The 17,994-nt window shown below is 48.8% G+C and overlaps 1 protein-coding gene across 9 annotated transcripts in view; it reads left to right on the top strand.

Annotated features, from left to right (window-relative positions):
* Nucleotides 1–17,994, top strand: part of MAMLD1 (mastermind like domain containing 1) — a 119,521-nt gene that overhangs the window by 56,417 nt on the left and 45,110 nt on the right. For 5 of the 9 annotated variants that reach the window (XM_025985832.2, XM_025985834.2, XM_072744581.1 and 2 more), the window contains one exon: nucleotides 4,453–4,611. The exons of 1 other annotated variant lie outside the window; for it this stretch is intronic. In XM_025985832.2, the coding sequence (XP_025841617.1) occupies nucleotides 4,516–4,611 (96 nt within the window). In that variant the 5' untranslated portion in view covers nucleotides 4,453–4,515. Of the gene's footprint in view, nucleotides 1–1,403; nucleotides 1,449–4,452; nucleotides 4,612–17,994 lie in introns of all 9 variants that reach the window. 3 more of the 9 variants (XM_072744580.1, XM_072744584.1, XM_072744579.1) reach the window with 1 other exon arrangement.

Genomic DNA, 17,994 nt, shown 5'->3' on the forward strand with positions numbered 1-17,994 from the left:
AAAGTATGACTCCTCGAATTTTGTTCTTTTTCAACATTGTTTTGAGGTGATCATATGATTTTTTTTTATTTTGCTTGTTGATATGATGGATAATGTGTGTTGACTTTTGAATGCCAAATCAGCCATGCATCCCTAGAATAAACCTGACTTGATCATAATGTATAATTCTTCTCATAAACTGCTAAAACTTTGTTACAGATTTTTGTTTATGTGCATGAGAAATATTAGTCTGTAGTCTTCTTTGTACATTTTTCATTTTTACCATCAGGGTAACACAGTGAGTAGGGAAGTATCCCTTCCTCTTCTATTTTCTGAAGAGATTATGTGGAATTGGTGCTAATTCTTCTCTAAACAATTGGTATAATTCTAGTGAAACTGTCTGAGCCTGGAATTCTCATTTTCTGGAGTTTTTTAAAATTATACATTTAATTTCTTTAATAATTATATTGGGTAAATTTTGTAGTTTGTGCTTTTAGAATAATTGGCCCATTTCACCTAATTTTCAAATTAAAATGGATACTTGTAGTATTTCCTTATTATTCTTTACATGTCTACAGAATCATTAATAACATTCTCTTTTTTATTCCAATGTTGGTAATTTGTGTCTTCCCTCTTTCCTCTTTGTCAGTCTTTCTAGGTGCTTATTAATTTTATTATTTTGCCTAAGAACCACCTTTCCTCCATTGGGTTTCACTATTTTTTTTTCTGTTTTCGATATAATTCCAGCATCAAAATCTATTCTTTATATTTCCTTCCTTCTTTTTGTTTTGGGTTTATTTTACTCTTCTTTTACATGGTTCCTTAATTAGAAACTTACTGTTTTTAGACTTCTCCCACATTTCTATTGTAAGCATTTAGTACTATAAATTTCCCTCTCAGCTTTACCTGTGTCCTATAAATTTTGATATATTGTATTTTCGTTTTCATTCAGTTTGATGTATTTTTTTTTAAGTAGGCTCCATGCTGGGCATGGAGCTCAACGTGGGTATTGAACAAATGACTCTGACATCAAAACCTGAGCTGAGGTTGAGTCAGATGCCTAACCAACTGAGCTACCCAGGTTCCCCGAGTTCAATGTATTTTAAAATTTCTATTAAGACCTCCTTTTTGACTCAGAAAGTTTTTTTTAAGTGTGTTGTTTAGTTTCCAAGTGTTTAGAGATTTTCTGTTGTTGTTTCCTAATTTGATCTCACTATGGTCAGAGAAAACACCACATACTATCTCAATTCTTTAATTGTAGATTGTTTTATTGTCTAAAATATATCTATCTTGTTATATATCCTTGAGTGCTTGAAAAAAATGCAAATTTTACTGGGTTTTTTTTTTGTGAAGTGTTCCATAAAAGTCAATTAGACCCTGTTTAGATGATGATGTTGAGTTCTTTGTATTGATTTTCTGTCTAGTTCTATCCGTGGTTGGGAGAGGAAGTTGAAGTCTCCACTCTAAATGTGAGTTTTTCTATTTCTCCTTTCAGTTCTTTTGATTTTTGCTTCATATGTCATGCAACTTTGTTGTTTGATGTGTGCACAATTAGGATTATTGTGTCTTCTTGGTGGATTGACTCTTTTATCATTATGTAATGCCCTTCTCTGTCTCTAGTGATTTTCTTTGTTCTGAAGTTTACTCTGTCTACTAATACCAGAGCTACCTCATTACTATTTTTTATTAACATTGGCATGATATATATATTTTTTCGTCTTTTTTACTTTCAAACTATTCATATCATTATATTTGAGATGAGCATCTCATAGACAGCATATAGTTGAATCATGTTGTTTTTTTATTCACTATGCTAATGTCTGTCTTTTAATTGGTAGATTTAAATCATTTTCATATTTTTAAGATTTTATTTATTGATTTGAGAGAGAGTGCATACGTGGGAGAAAGGGAAGAGAGATAGGGACAAGCAGACTTGCTGCTGAGCAGGGATTCCAATGCAGGGCTCAAACCCAGGACCCCAAGATCATGACCTTTGCTAAAGTCAGTTGCTTAATCAACTGAGCCATCCAGATGCCCTAGATCATGTTCATTTTAGTAAACCTACTGGTAGTTAGTTAGTGCTTAATGCTACCAATTTATTTTTATTTTTTGTTCTAATTTTATTTATTTATTCATGAGGGACACAGGAAGAGAGGCAGAGACCCAGGCATAGGGAAAAGCAGGCTCCCAGTGGGGAGCCTATTGTGGGACTCAATCCTGGGCCCCCAGGATCATGCCCTGAGCCGAAGGCAGATGCCCAACCACTGAGCCACCCAGGAGTCCCTACTTGAACATTTTTTGAAATTCTGTTTGCTGATTCATGTATAGTGTCCTTGCAAGCATCTTTTTGTATGCAATTTTTAGTAGTTATTCTAGGTATTGTGTCTTATATAAATAACTTGTAATAGTCTACTAATGTCAATATTTTACCAGTTTGAGTGAAGTATGGAAGTTAACTCTCTTTCCACCTCTTTAGCCTCCCCTATTTATAATGTAATTAAGTGTTTCTTCCACATAACATTTAGAACTGCAGCATGCAATGTTATAATTGGTGCTTCAGCCATAAGATATTATTTAGAAAGCTTGAGAGAAAGAAAATCTATTTGATTTACCCATATTTTTTCTCTCCATTGTTCATTCTTCCTTGGTGGTGTCCAAAATTCTCTCTTTGATCACTTCCTTTCTGGTTAGAGAATGTCCTTTATCCATCCTCTTACGAGGGGTCTGTTACTAACAAATCCGCTTAGTTTTCCTTTATCTCAGAATCTCTTGATTCCCCTTCCATACCTGAAGCATATTTTCACTAGGTATAAGATTCTGGATTGACAGTTCCCCTATTTCAGCACTTATTTAGATCTTCGGTTTTAACTGACTTCCTCTGGCAATGCTTTGACAGGAAATGGAGCACCATCTCATTTCTGCCAGGTTCTCCACTTAGCCTTTAATGACACCAAGGAGGTTGGGGTGCTTCATTACTGCCCAGCAGTTCTAGCTCCCTACTAGGCTTTCATTGATACCATTCCTGGCTGGGATAGGTAAGAGTGCATCATTACTGTTCCCCATGTGATCTCCACTGACATGGACAATGATGGTATCTGGACTCATTACCACTGTTCAGAGGCAAAGGTCCTGAACCTCTATTAGGTCTCCTCTGATACCACCCTGGGTGGGAGGGGGCAGGGAGAAAGAAATCATTACTGCCAGGTGGGGGTGGAGTCTAGGCCTCCACTTGGCCTCTGATGTTGGGACTTGTTGGGACCACACTTTTTTCTGTGGTGTTTAGCTGGGTTAGAGCAGTTCTTATATAAAAGTTTTCTGCCTCGGTTGACTGCCCCTTTCCTGGTCCTTTGGCTAAAGAGAGTAGGGTTTTATTGGAGACTTTTTGTCAGTGTCCATTGGCATTTTGGGGTTGCCAGCTTCTTCAGGTCCATGTCTGAGGTCTATGAGGCATAAACCCAAAGAACTCATTACAACATTATTCCTCAGGTCCCAAAATCCCTTGTTCTCTCCACTTTTTTGGGGTCATCTTATGTTGGTTTTAAATGTAATGCCCAGAGGTTTTAGTTGTACTCAGTGGGGAAATGAGAAGAGTACATTTCCATTTTCCCAGAGGCGGAAGTCTGGACATTGACATTTTAGTGCCCGATTTTGTGCAGCCGAGGGGATTTCCAAGAAGGAGAGCTTCCCTCCTATGTGAATGCCTTAGCAGAGCTCTCATTTCATGTCTACACCATGAAAGACAAAAAGAAATGAAAAAAAAAACTTTACTTGGTTTAGCACAGGTCTGCTCATTTGTCACAGAAGGCTTACACTGGGGTAGACATGGTCACCATCTACTTGGTTAGCTTTTTGTAAACTAGTACACCAGGGTTCCATGAGCCCCTTCCAACACCCATTGCTTCCCCCCACTGACTGTCAGGCTATAAACTGTTAGTGAGCTCACTTGTCTGGGTGTTTATGGGGCCAAGAGTTGGGAGCTGCTTCTTCAGTGGGCCTTAAGGCTTACCTCTAGCAGAGTGGAGGGGTCCTTAAGCCATCACCTGGTCCAACCACCATGGTTTTCACATAGGAAATTTGTGTCAGAGAACAGAGGAGTCTTTTCCCTGATCTCACTGCATACCACACGCACAAAAAAGCCAGACCTAAGTTCCACATTCCCTGCCTTTAAGCCTAGTGTTATTTTAGTTACATCAGGCTTCTTCTCCACCCCTCCTTCAGCTCTCCAGCAGTGAATTCTACTCTGCCCTACGGCCAGGGACTGCCATCTCATCCCAGCCAACTGCTTCACAGAAGTGCTCCTCATCCCTGGGGGTGGGAAGGGGCTCAATGAGGGTGGTGGGGTGGGGAGAGAGACATAAAAGGGAATGTGGCTGACTCCATCCAAACCTGTGCTCAGAGTGAAAGTCTGTGATTCACGGGGTCAATGGTCTCATCTTCATATCTGAAAGACAGTGTACTTTTTGTCTCCCTAAGCCCTGTGTCTAGGTCGTTTGGGAAGCGCCTTGGAGAGTCAAGAATAAAATTGCAGGTCAAACAATGGATGACTGGAAAAGTCGGCTTGTAATCAAGAGCATGGTTCCCCATTACGCCGTGGTGGGAAATCGTCAGGAGCCCAGAAAGCTCCAGGAATCGGTCAGACAATGGGCTATTGGGGGGAGGGGGGTGTTGAATGCTTCTAATCTTAAACTTGAACATAAGATGTGTTATTGAAATTCTCTGTGCAAACTCGTTGGCAGGGAACCAACCCAAAATGTAAGGAACTAGAAGCTGACCTAGAAAAGATGTAGGAGATGAGCTAACCTTGCCCCTTACGAATTTCTGGAAGAGCAGGAAATATAGTCCAAGGATCTATCTGGAATCCCAGCCTAGTGATCTCTGCACTGCCCCCCTTCAGCTAGAAAGAAGGAAGAGTGTGAGGGAAGAAAAGCCTTTTTTTTTTCTTTTACCAGAAACCAGGACTGTAGGACTGACGGGCACTAGACATATTGCATTAGCTTCCTAGTGCCACTGAGAAGAGGAAACCAGCGAGTAGGGCACAGAAAGAGATTCCCATTCAACTCTCTGGCTCTGGTGTCCTTTTAAAAACCCGCTCAACAAATTTCTCCTTTTCTCCCTTGGAGCCCAGACATCATCTATGTGTCTGAAACTAAGGGTTAGGGCTTCCAGTAGTAGTTCTAGGAGCCAGGATGACAGAAGGGACCATGAGAGCCACTGGTTAGTTGAATTTGACATAAAAAGCCTGCAATATCACCAGTCTACCGAGATTAGCTCTGTTAGTAGGAGTTGCAGCAAACACAATGGCTGTTATCTCAGTGTATTGGGTCCACAGAGGAGTGGCTTACTTAATCTCTGAAATTAATACAGCAGAGAGGAAATGGCTCTTATAGAGCCGTGGGTCTGCTTCCTTCCTGTTCAGAGAACTGGGAGCTCGGGGCTCTGAGGTAATGTCATTTCACATAACTAGAGGGCCTTGGCCTCTCCGATTGATTCCAAGGGCGAGCCACTTTCAGTAAGTCAACTTTCTATTTAGTTTAGGATTCTGAGATGTGCACAGGTGTGTGTGTGGGGTGGGGGGTGGGGGTGGGGGGATTGTTGAAATCTGGCTTCTCTGTTTCTCCTCGCTGTCTCCCACCAACAGTGTATTGAGAATGTGGCATCCAGTTGAGTACGTAGATGTTTGCAGACTTTGACTGCCAGCGTTCCTGCTCACAGAGATGGCAGACGGGATGGCAGACATGGAGCAGTCAGTTGGCCAGCCGCCTGTCCGCCAGATCGCCAGCCCTTCAGGCAGGCATCTCGTAGAAGGCAATCTCTAAAGTCCAGCCTCATCACCCTTTAGATTTCTTGCTTCTCTTTTATGGTCAACAACTGAGTCAGAGAAGGAAAACCTCTTGGTGAGGCATCCAGAGTCCAGATTCAGTTGGGCGTGACTTTCAATTTCTCTCCATTTCACTCTTGTTTGTGTTCCTGGGAGGGAGAGAGAGGGGGGTTGTAGTTGCAAGTATCTTCCTCCCCTTCTCCTCAGGAGCCCTACCAACATCCTTTAAAAGAGTGTGACTAGCGAGTAACTGCTTTGGTTTTAATCAGTGTAGACCTCGATGCCGGAAGGCTTTTTCTTAGGATAGACCTTTGGAGCAGCCACCTGTGCCCTCACTTGGGAGAAGTTGCCATTGCTCACACCATTTCTGGGCTTGGCATCTCTTTGCAGATGGCCGTTTAGAGCCCTTTGTAAGCCTTGCCAAAAATTCACATTGATTGCTTTAGAGTCACACCTTGGGCTTGATCAAAATCAGTCCTCCTTCCTCTGTGGCACACCTTGTTCTTTGCCCTTAGCTCTGAGTGACGTGACTGTTTCCAAAATTCCACGCTGTCCCAGAAGATGAAGGGTTTGCCCCAGTTGAGGGGATCTGAAAAAATATGTCCCAGGCTCCAGAAACGACTCTCCCAGATGAGTCCTCTTCGCAGTAAAGAACACATGTATCCTCTGGGAAGATGCATGTGGTCTCTGAAGGGGATGATGCGGAAGGAGCCCACTCCTCCGGTGGGGCCTGCTGGGTGTGCATAGAGTCTGGCCAAGCTGGGTGCCACTGCTGCCAGCAGCCAGCAGTCAGGACAGTAGTTCTTCTTCTTCTTCTTCTTCTTCTTCTTCTTCTTCTTCTTCTTCTTCTTCTTCTTCTTCTTCTTTTTCTTCTTCTTCTAGATTATTTATTTATTTACTTATTTATTTATTCATTCATTCACGAGAGACACAGAGAGAGAGGCAGAGACACAGGCAGAGTGAGAAGCGGCTCCTCACAGGGAGCCCTATGCGGAACTTGATCCCAGGACCCCAGTATCATGCCCTGAGCCAAAGGCAGATGCTCAACCATTGAGCCACCCAGGTGTCCTTCCAGGGCAGTTCTTGAGCACAGCTGGATTTTCATGGTCATGAAATCTCTGCAGCCTCAGGACAATACCCGCTGCTAACATGGAGCTCTGCTGCACACACTGAGGATCTCAGCAACCTGGGTGTTTGTGGTCAGAGGGACAGAGATGGACAGATTAAATGCAGAAAGGCCTGTTGGTTCACCACGAAACCTGCCGTGCAGACAAGTTATTGCAGGGCCCAGAAAGTGAGCAGCAGGGGGTGGTCCTTTGCAGGAGCTGGGCTTGCCCGTCCCAAGTGTGGCCTGAACCGCACCTCTTGTGTCCGCTGTTTGCTCTGTACCTGCTGCTCCCTAGCATTCAGGGATGGCACCCCAGCCCCAGCCCCAGGAGGCTGTGGGCACCACTCTCCCTCATCCTGCAAGCGTCTTTAACGTGGAGATCTGATTGAGACGCTCAGCTTACCTGCTTCTCTCATCCTTGGCCAAAAAACAAACAGCAGCAACAACAAAAACACGTTTCAAGGAAAGGTCTGTTTAAAAAAATGCTATCAGTCTCAAAGGAGAAGTCTTTTAAATAGGCCTGGGCTTTCCATGTGAATAACTGAGAGCCACCTTGTAGGAAGATGTACGTCCTAAGACCATCCTAAGGGCTCAGGACACCTGGATTCTAGTCTTGCTTCTGCTACTAAATAGCTCTGGGACTTTGTCCATCCTTTGCACTCCCCGAGGACAAAAGTCAAATGAGCCAGGAGTAAGAATAGCTCCCCCTTTAATTGAGCACTGACTAGGTGCCAGGCACTTGGGGAGCCTTATCTCCCGTAATCCATAGGATAATCCTGAGACGAAGGCGATCCCCAGGAAACTGAGGCTCAAAGAGGCTAAGCAGCTTGGCCAAAGTCATAGAGCACGTTGAAAATCCCCAAACACTGAGCACACATCATGCAGGAGTAGCCACTGTGAGGGTTCTCAGTGGCACAAGGACCATTTCAGAATTTATTCATTCATTCAGCAGCATGATTGCTTACTGAGTCTTGTGATCCGCAGAAAAGTAGAGTTTTACCTTTTGGGCCTTTGGGCACCCACCCAAGGTTGATAAGGCATCTATCTCTGCCGTCAGTGTACGGAGTTTTAATAGGAGGCAGAACGTTTCGTCCTTCCCTTTGAAGTTAAGCTCTCCATTCCTCCCCCAGATCGGTGGGTTGATTGATTCCTAGTGTGAGAATCTCTCAAACATTATTAGCACGGCAGGAGGGAGTGCTCTGGAGCCTGCATGGAACTGGAACTCGGTGTACATGTCACCTGTCACCTCTGTCTCAGTCTACACCCACCACAAGTGCAGAGATACCCCGGCTCTGAGCAGCCACCTAGTCCATTCTTAGAGCAGCCCCAGACCAAGTGGGGGTGTTAAGGGCACACAGTTGGAGAAGGAAGGAGACGCTTCTGGTTACTCATCTGTGTTTTGTCATTTAATACCACTAAGTGGCTCCCTGTAGGTGACAGTGAATTGGCATGCCCAGGATTCCTTCTGAATTTTCCAACCATTCTCCCTTTATGGACAAAGATACTAAAGCCTGAGAAAACCAGTGACTTGCAAGAAGGTGCCCCCCAAGAAGGTGGGGAGATACACCAAGAACCCTCATTTGGGTGGCCCCAAGGGCAGCCTGCTTTCCACCCACAAACTGGCCTAAACCTACTACTACTACTACTATTCTTCTTCTTCTTCTTCTTCTTCTTCTTCTTCTTCTTCTTCTTCTTCTTCTTCTTCTTTTCTTCTTCTTCTTCTTCTTCTTCTTCTTCTTCTTCTTCTTCTTCTTCTTCTTCTTCTTCTTCTTTCTCCTTCTTCTCACCTCTAAATGAAAGTGGGGTTGAGCAAGGGGGAGAGAGGAGAATATTGAGATTGGGATGGCTGCAAAAATACTGGCCCTCTTTTGTCACCCCCTCCTCTTTAGACGGTGACCCTAGAAACACCCAGTGGGAGGGAGGCTGGTCACCTCCCGCTGTGGAGTGTGATCAGGTTCAGGATTTGTATGCATTATCCCTGGAGGCACCTGCACTAGACTCAGTAAGGAGACCTGAAATTAGCGCTGTGTGAGGCCCTGAGAATTTCCCTTTACTCCTGAGCTCGGAGGGCCTGTCTCTGGCCCTCCCACCACATTCCCAGGGTCTGCAGGCCTGGGAACAAATCGATCATACTCTGTAGTTTTACTTATCCTACCCCAAAACTGGGAGGGGAGAATGAGTGACTATTTGTGCAGGCTACTTTGTATACATTAGCTCATCTGCTCCCGTGACCTGGGGATAGGGATTTGTATTTCACCCCATCTCACCGACCTGGAGACTGGGGCTCATGGCGGACAGGACTTGCCCAGTGTTACAGTCAGTAGGTTGGAAATTCAGATATCAAATCCAGGTGCCCTGACCCCGATGTTCCTCCCCCTTTCCTGCTTCCCATTCCTTGGTTAGGGACCCAGAGCATTAGGGCCTTTTGCAGGCTGGGCATGACTCTCAGGAGGCTCAGGCTCAGGCAGCGGACCAGAGTCCCAGGTGGCCTGGAGATTTCATCCCAGAGGCAGAAACAGCCCGTAAACAGAGGTAGAGTGGATGCATCCTTATATCACCCTGGAGGCTCCCTGGAACCTTCTGACCAGCACTGTCTACAGCCCGGCATGTGTGCCAGCTGGCTAAAAATCTTACAGGGAGGTAGGGACAGCCAGCCCGGACCTGGGCTGAGTTGGAAGCCTAGAGAGGAAGCCCAGTGTCCCCGCTTCATGCAGGGCTGGCCCCAGGAGAGGAGAGCTATGTGTATGGCCCCACTTCCAGGAACCAGGTGGTCCGGGCACCAGCTCATCGGGCTGGCAGCTGTCTCTGACGCTTAGTGAGATCTTGCATGAGTGTCTGGGCTTCTGTCCACACCAGAAAAATAGGGTGAATAATCTGCCCCTGCCCACGTCAGGGTTTGTGAGATAACGATGACCAAGATGTGGATATGAATGCAGTCTAAAGCCCACAAGGTACTGTTGCTGTTCGCACTTTTTTTTTTTTAAATGATCAGAGATTGGCCCTGGCTCAGAAGGCAGTGGGAAGCATGTCCTTGGAGCTCAGGTGGAGACACACAGGACCCCTGAGGACACGCCAGTTTCAGCAGCAGCCTCTCTGCGCTGAGGAGGGCTGCATTTGTGCTGTCGCTCTGAGCATTCTGGGTCAAGGCCTGTGGTGCGTATGTGCCTTTCTATTTTGGGGATCCTCCCCACGGAGCACGCAGCTGCTCGCTCCCTTTCTCCCCTCCTCCTCTTCTTGCAGGAAGGGCCCTTTCCTGCCTCACACATGCAGCCAGGGCGGCCACCGGGCAGAGGCCTGGCCTTCGGACCGGTCTCTCCTGCCAGGCTTGAGTGCTGCTCAGCTGGCACGACACCGCCGGGTTCCACATCTGGGTCCTGCCTGGGTAGCCCAGTTCAGCAAACTGGTGACCTGAAAATTGCTGTCTGTTTGAAAGAGAGGGCGCCGGGAGAGTGTGCCTTTTGGCAGCTGGCTTCTGCTGGCATCTGGGAGCTCGTGCTCCTGCTCCTGCCTGCATTCCTGCTGGGCCCTGCCCCCCCCACTTCCTCGACGTTAGGCCTGAGGTAACAGGTGTCTGGAGGGTGAGCTTCCAGAGGAGAGGAGAGCGTAGACTCTGTTGGACCCCAGGTAGGGACAATGGAAGAGCCCAGCTGAGCTGAAGCTCGGGCATCCCCCCATCCTCCCCATCTAGGGTATATGCAAAGTGGGGGCAAGCCCTGGAAATGAGGACCTGGGGCTCCCCAAACTCTGGGCTGGCCTGTGCTGGCTGAGGCCTCTTACTTTTGCTGGAAATCCCCAGCTAGAGAACTCAATAGAACTCCACTTGCAGACAGATATTTGGGTCATCAGCTGCCCCTGGGGTGCCAAGTTCCAGACCTCACACAGAGTGGGGGAAGCAGGCGCTTCTGAGGTTTGGGCTACAGATTTTAATTTCTGCAATGGCCGGAGAATAATTTGTCAGCACACTCCCTTCTCCCCTTTGCCTTTCCTTCTCCTCCTCTTCCTTCCTGCCTTTTCTTTCTCCTTCCTCATCTCCCTCCTCCCTTCTCACCAGATTTCCAACCCCCTAAATACCAAAGTTAGAAAAGCAGCCATGAGCCACAGGTTGCTGGACTTGACCACCGTGGGCCCAGGTGTGGCCGCCCCAGCCACCACCTCCCACCCTCTTGCCAGCCTGCCCCTCCACACAGATGTGTGATACGGGGTCCAGTGACTCTCGCACTCCCCTGCCCCAGCTGCTCGTCCAGTGTCAACTGGCACTGGTGCCCCTGTGACCCCCAGGTCTCCCATTCTACCCCAGGCTCAGGCGTGGGCACATAGTAAATAATCAATGAGCAGCAGCTGTTGTCCCTCTTGGTCAGAAGGTCCTTTAGAGATCATTCAGCCTAGCCCCCGGGATGAACATAGGAGGTCAAGGACACACAAAAGAGAAGGAGTGTGTCCAAGGTCATTGGGCCAGTTAGTGAATTTAATCACACTTTCTGAAAAACAGTTGTCTCTTGGCCTTGTGCTTAGAAACAGAAAGAGCAGGATAATTTGTAGGAAACCCTTTTGCTCCAATGGTTAATTCAAACCTGCAGATGCCAGCTGAGCCCTGTCACAAGGCTAGGTGCTCTGGGGGTACAGAGATGAGGAGGAAATGGTCCTTGCTTTCAGAGAGCTGTGGACCTAACATGGGGCCTCGAGGTTGGCCAGAGCACCAGGCTGGGGAGGGAACGGGGTAGGAGGTGGAGCTGTACTATCATAGAGACCCTTGAAGGCCCGAGGGAAGGAAGAGGGTGTGCTTGAACCTGATAGACGAGATGTGAACTGTTCAAGGGCACACAGAGGCTGCGAGAGCAGGGCAGATGGGCGCCCTGGAGGAGGCAGTGTTCCCCACGTGCTGGCATCGGAGACTGCTGCATGCCTTGCCCAGTCCAGGCCCGGTTCAGGGGTGGTCCCCCAACTCGGGCGACAATAGACATACTGAAGCACCCCCAGCCCTGAAAACGTCACCTGCTGCACTTGTCAACTGGAGCCCCCTGCAGGCCCTTGCGGCTGAGGGAGGGCAATTTGGAAGGAAGGGATTTCCCTTGGGGAAGATGCTCAGCTCAGGCTCTAGGGCAAGGGTTGGCAGACTCCAGCCCGCAGCCTCAGGGCAGCTTGTGTTTGGGTAAAGTTTTATTAGCATATCCCGCCCATGACAGACTGCTCTGGAACTGCCCCGGACACCGCATGGCCTGCAGCAGAGCCCGAGATGTCACCTGTGTGGGCCTCTGCAGAGGAGGCTCGCCATCCTCCCTTCCAGGATGCTGGCCGCTGGTGCATCCCAGCAGGCGGGTCCTCCTCTGAACCCCTGAGGGCCAACCCCAGGTCCTCAGGCCCCCCGGTGTTCTGCTGGGGCCACAGCTGGCCTGCTGTCCTGCTCCGGGGCACCCCCTGCCCCGGTGACTGCTCCCTGTTCTTCTTGCACCTCCCATTGCTCCCTGTCCTGTTGGCCTCCAGAGAGGCCTTTCAGACAAGGAGCTGATTGTCCCAGTGCAGACAACTTCTAATCCAGCGCCCTCCGCAGTGCCCGGCCTGCTGGCCACCTGCACACCCTGGGGGACACGCCCGAGCTTCCCCCTGGGGCCTTCTCGCTCCTGCTCTCCTACCTGCAGGCCCGCATCGAGATGTGCACCTAAAAGGCTCCATTCAGAGGAGCCACGTAGGCTTTGTCATGTCACTATTTCCTCAGGCCCCTGAAGAGTACAGCTAATGCTCTGTCCTTGTCAGCATGCTGTCTGTGCCATTAGAATGCCAGCTTCTTCCAGGCCGCTCCAGTGCTTCTGTCCCTGGTGCATGCTCATTCGAAGGGGTTTCTCTCTGGGACCTCCTCGACGGCCTTGCTTCGTCTGCAGAGTTAGTGGATGGAAGCCCGGGGCCGTGCTCTCTAGGCTGCCTCTTCTAGAATGAGCTTTTGGTGCTAAGGTTGTCTAGTGGTAGGACTGCCTGTGGGACACTGTCGGGAAAGTTGAACATTCTCTTGCTTCATTTTGTCCTTTAAGTCAAGCCTTTGGGGTTTAGAACAATTAACTTGGCCAATATAAAATATCTCCAGGAAGCCAGCCCCCAAACACCAACACCCAACATCTGCTTTCTGAATATATGGCTTCAAAGAGCTAAGTGTACAGTGGCTAACTGCTGTCCATCCTATTTATTTTAGCCACATGACAGCTAAGGAACTGAGAAATGCCTTGCCCTTTCCTGTAGTTAAATCTGACATAAAATTATTTTATTGGCAGCATTATAACAAACAAAAATCTCCCATGTTTCCACCAGTAATTCAGCTTCAGTTTTCTGGGTGAGAATAAGATCTTTATAAATGATGGCAAGGACCCAGTTTTGAGATGCCTGCTAGTTCAGAGTGGAGTCTTCCTCCTCAGGTCCAGCCCACGGCTCTTCTAACAGAGAGGTAGAGCCAGAAGGATATATCCTTAGGGACCCCCTCCCTGCGCCATCGCACCACCGCCACCACCACCACACCACATCATGACCACCTCCATCATCACCACCACCCCTACCACTACAACCATTACCAACACCATCATCTATACCAGAGGCAGCAGCACCACCATCACCCACAGGTGTGCACATGCACACACATGCATGTGCACACACTGAGGCGGGGGATATCTTTCAGTTATGTGACACATTCCACGATGTGATCATGGACACCGTCCATACATAGTGAAGGAAGTGAATATTTGAAATGGTCATTATTTTCCATTTGTAACCCACTCCTGTTGCTCTGTGCTTTGGAGGTATAGAATATGAGCATGCATTTGTGGGCAAAAGAAAAATAGAATTCATTGCCCCCCAAGAAAGCCTATATCCCCAAGTGCATACCTTTAAAAAACATAAGTTTGGGTAACAGCTCTTTCACTTCGTAAAAGAGGATTTTTCTTTCAATGGCAGATCCCCCTCCCCCAACGGCAAATTCTTGTTGCGTTTCATTATGATTTGGTTTACAGAAGTGAGCCTCGCATACAGCTCCTCAGAAGTACAACCAATGAGTAAAGGCAGATCTCCCTCGAATGACAAATGCTGCTGAGTAAACCATGTTAAAGGCTATTTTAGGACCACCAAGAATGTGTTTGCATTTTCAAGAGTGGAAAGAGAGAGAATATTTATTTGGCATGTACACCATCCTGGGCACTGTGCTCACTTTACATTTCTAAACTCATGTGATCTTATAACCAATCTGTGACGTGGGCCCTACTATCCCCATTTTGGTCGCTCAGCATTGTGAGCCAGTGAAATGCCGCTGAATGATACACTTAAGAAAGGCTCATTTAATGCTCTGTGAATTTAACCTCAATTCAAAAAAGAAAGAACACCTAAATTATTTCACAGTGCATATATATATGAAATCAGCACATTATACATCTTAAAAATCTCATCGTATCACCTGAATATATTCAATTTTTATTTGTCGATCATGCCTCACTCTAAAAATCTTGAGAAAAAAAAAAGGAGGACCTAAGCGTGGGGAGGGTCTCTGGCCTGATCTGATGCCCCTTATCCCACATCCCCTCCCAGCCTCTGCATCTAAGGTGTCAGGGCTCAAACAGCCTGGCTGTAAACTCTCCTAACTGGGGTTGGTGTATCTGCAGACAGTTAGTAGATCTTAGAGTCAGAAGTTGGCACTCAGCTGCTAAAATGTGCTTATTCACAAGCATGTGACCTTCAGAAGGCACGAGACTAACCAGGTGGCTCTAGATTCTTCTCCCACCTACACAGCTGTTGAGTTTCTCATGCAAGGAAATTCCTGCCATGTTTGAAAGCCTGTTGCCATTTGTCTTAGCCCATCGCTGGGCTACAGGCAGAAGGGAAGCCTCATTGTGCCTAAGCTTCAAGACTTATCCTCAAAACCTTCCAAGACCCGGTACCTAATTTTGTTCTTTTTTTTTTTTTAAGTCATCTCTACACCCAACATGGGGCTCAAACTCACAGCCCCGAGATCAGCAGTTGCATGCTCGACTGACTGAGCCAGCCAGGAGCCCTTAATTTTAATTTTGCTCTCTTCATGTAGTATTCTCTTTTATAAAGAGGGGCCCCCAAACTGTGTAAAGTAGAGATCTGTAGCTGGGAACAGAGAGGGAGGGACTGAGCAATAAGCAACCACTTTTCTCTTTGCCCCATTTAAACCACTCAAGTTGCTGTCCCAGCAACGGGGAGGGGCGCCTCCCACAAAATCAGGACTGTCACCATAGCCTTGACAGGGCCACTGCAATCCAGCGGGGCCTTGCTGCAAGGGGAGAGATGCTCCTGCGCTCACCCGCGCAGGCAGAAGGAGCCTCTAGGGTTTTCTGGATGGAGCGCCATGACTGCCCCATGTGGTGCATGATTTCCACACGGCTCAAAATGACCCAGGACTTGTTTCCAGTCCTGGGATGATCAATGGCCAGTTGTTACCCCAGCTTAGCTCAGCCAGAAGCCACGTCCCTAAAATGCACCAAGTGCTCTAAAAACTCACTTAGCCCATTAGGGCCCAGACCGAGGGCTTCCCCACTGACCCCACTCCTAATCCCATCAGCATCCCAACCACTGCCTGAAGGAGCCCACATCTGGAGTCCCAGCCAATCTAGGGGCGCTCGTGAAAGGAAGGCCCGGGGAGCCGGGAGCCAGGCAGCAAGGGAGAGGGGATAAGAGTCTCCCATCCAATGTGTGGTCATCAGCCAAACTGAGGGCCTCACTGGGGGCTCTGTGGTATGGAGGCAGAGCCTACCGAATGAGAGTCCAGAGCCACCAGTGTGGCTGCATTCCACCTTCCTGGGTGGCTGTGACTGCTAGTCCCCCTGTGTATGTGCTCTGCTTAGAGATGTGGAAAGCTAGGGACAGGGTCAGTCACAGCCCAGGGCAACAGAGACACATTAACAACCTGACAGCCAGACTTGACGGCCCGCCACCCTAAGGGGTGTCAAGACCCCGCTGGGTGACAGGGTGTCTGAGGGTTACTGCTCAAGGGTATTTTCCATTGGCGTTGTCACCCTCCGGATGAAGGGAAGTTTGGCTTTTATGGAAACTGCCAAGCCTCCTGGGTGGGGACTTTCCTTCCTCACCTCTGAAATCTTCTACCTCTCTGGAGCATTCTAGAAAAAGTGTTTTCTCGGGAGTTGCCTCCATGGATTCAACTACAATTTCTTTTAGCCATGAGGTAGACCAAGAGCTGACCTAGGCCACAGGGAACGAGAGCTCTGTGACCACAATGTCACACTGCCCATACCTAAGAGTCCATGGATGGGCCGGCCCGGTGGCAGGGCAGGGTGAGGGGAAGCTGCAGGCCTGAGGGGGTGTCCGGCCCCGGGGATAGAGGCATTGCCTGGCAGCCAGGATGGTGCCTCCAGGGGCTGGGGAAGCAGTTAAGGGCAGGCAGGTGGGGGACGGAGGCCCAGACGACTGTCATGGCACATTGGCGAGTTCTCCTTCTGGATCCATCTCCAGGAACAGGCTTTCACACAGCATCACTGGTTTTCCCACGCCCCTCGAGGTGTCTGGGGGGCTGGCAGCCTTCCTGGGGACTGGTGACTTGGTAGGACTCTCATAGAATATACAAGTGAACAGGGCTCATTTGACCAAAATCGCAGGCCGCCTTTCTTGATTCAACTAGCTCAGACCGGCTGCGCTCAGGACTAGCACTGCTAGTCCACACAGACACAGACATGCACAGACACACACACACACACACACACACACACACACACACTGAAAGAATTATTGTTAAAAAGTCATAGATACTTGGGGAGGACCATAATTTGACACCCCAGTCCTGCCCGGATTGGGGAAGGCTGTGCTTTCTGTAAGTGTCTGCAGTTGGCAACGGTGTGTATATCCTGCTTGTGGCAAGGGCACTTGTAGGTCATTGGGCTGTCCCTGACCTCGTGTCACCCCAGGGAGAGAGAGACCCTCTTGGTTCGGGCGGAGAGAATTCACCATTTCCCTACAGGAGCAGTCCAGGAAGAAAGTCACAGCATTACCTTACCGTAACTGGGACCCATTCCCTGTACAACTAGGGAAACTGAGGCCCAGAATGGGGTAGGGACCTAGGAGAGGTCACACGGCAGGGTCCTTAGAAGCACCGTCCAGAGAGAAGTGAGGAGGTGAGGCTCGAGTGACTGTCTTCATCCACCGACACCCAGGTCTGCCCAGAGGCCCTGGTGACCTCCACCATCGGGCGTGTGGCCTCCAGCCTTGGCTCTGCCTCTGCTTTTCCCCTTCTTTGCAGGGTTCTGGGCTCATCAGCCCAATTCTGGGGAGACACAGATGAAGCTTACTAACCTGGGTCCTGCACAGACAGGATTGTCTAGACTGGGGCAGGGCCTTTGCCTTCCACCCCCTGGTGACACTACATGGGAATGCGTTGGGAGGAAAGCAGGTCAGGGTTTCTTGCTGCATAGAAAGGCCAACCTGAGGGTGAGAGAAGCTGGCCCATGGGTGCATCCCTCCGTGGCTCCAGGCCTCACCAGTCCTAACATGCGTGGGAGGCACCAGCCTGCCTCTAAGGGTCTGGAGGTTCTGACAAGCTAAGAGTGCAAGGCTAGTGCTCAAGAAACCCGTGTTCGGTGGCAGGATACTTCAAGTCTTCTCGGGGGGGGGGACAGTATGAGTTGTGAGCTCATGGAAGCTCTATGAGCCTAGAGGCGTGGGGACCATTCCTAAGAGTTGCCAACTCTTCCAACTGGTGTGTGTACACTACAGAAAAGGAGAGTGCAGTTCTGGAAAATGCATTTGCTGGCGCTGCTGCTTAGATGGCCCTGGTCGATGCTTGCTAAAGTCACAAGTGCTCAGGTTGGGACAGTGGAGGGCCACAGCAGGGTGGCAGCACCCAGGGAGAGTGGGGAGCAGTGGTGCAGGAGGTGGGGTTCTACAGGCAGCACCGCTGGCTGTCAGGACTAGGCTACTCGCCCCCCCACCTCTCCCTCCAGGCCTAGTGGGCATGTTCTCATCTGTCAGGGCCCATGCTGGAGGGCAGTGGGGCAGCTTGGGGATCCAGGGCCCGCAGAACGAGATCACTAACAATTACTGCTCCCCATGTGCATGCTCTAATGAGGCTGTGAGGCCCACAGTGCTG

The sequence above is a fragment of the Vulpes vulpes genome, chromosome X (genome assembly GCF_048418805.1).
Source record: "Vulpes vulpes isolate BD-2025 chromosome X, VulVul3, whole genome shotgun sequence".
Lineage (NCBI taxonomy): Eukaryota > Metazoa > Chordata > Mammalia > Carnivora > Canidae > Vulpes > Vulpes vulpes.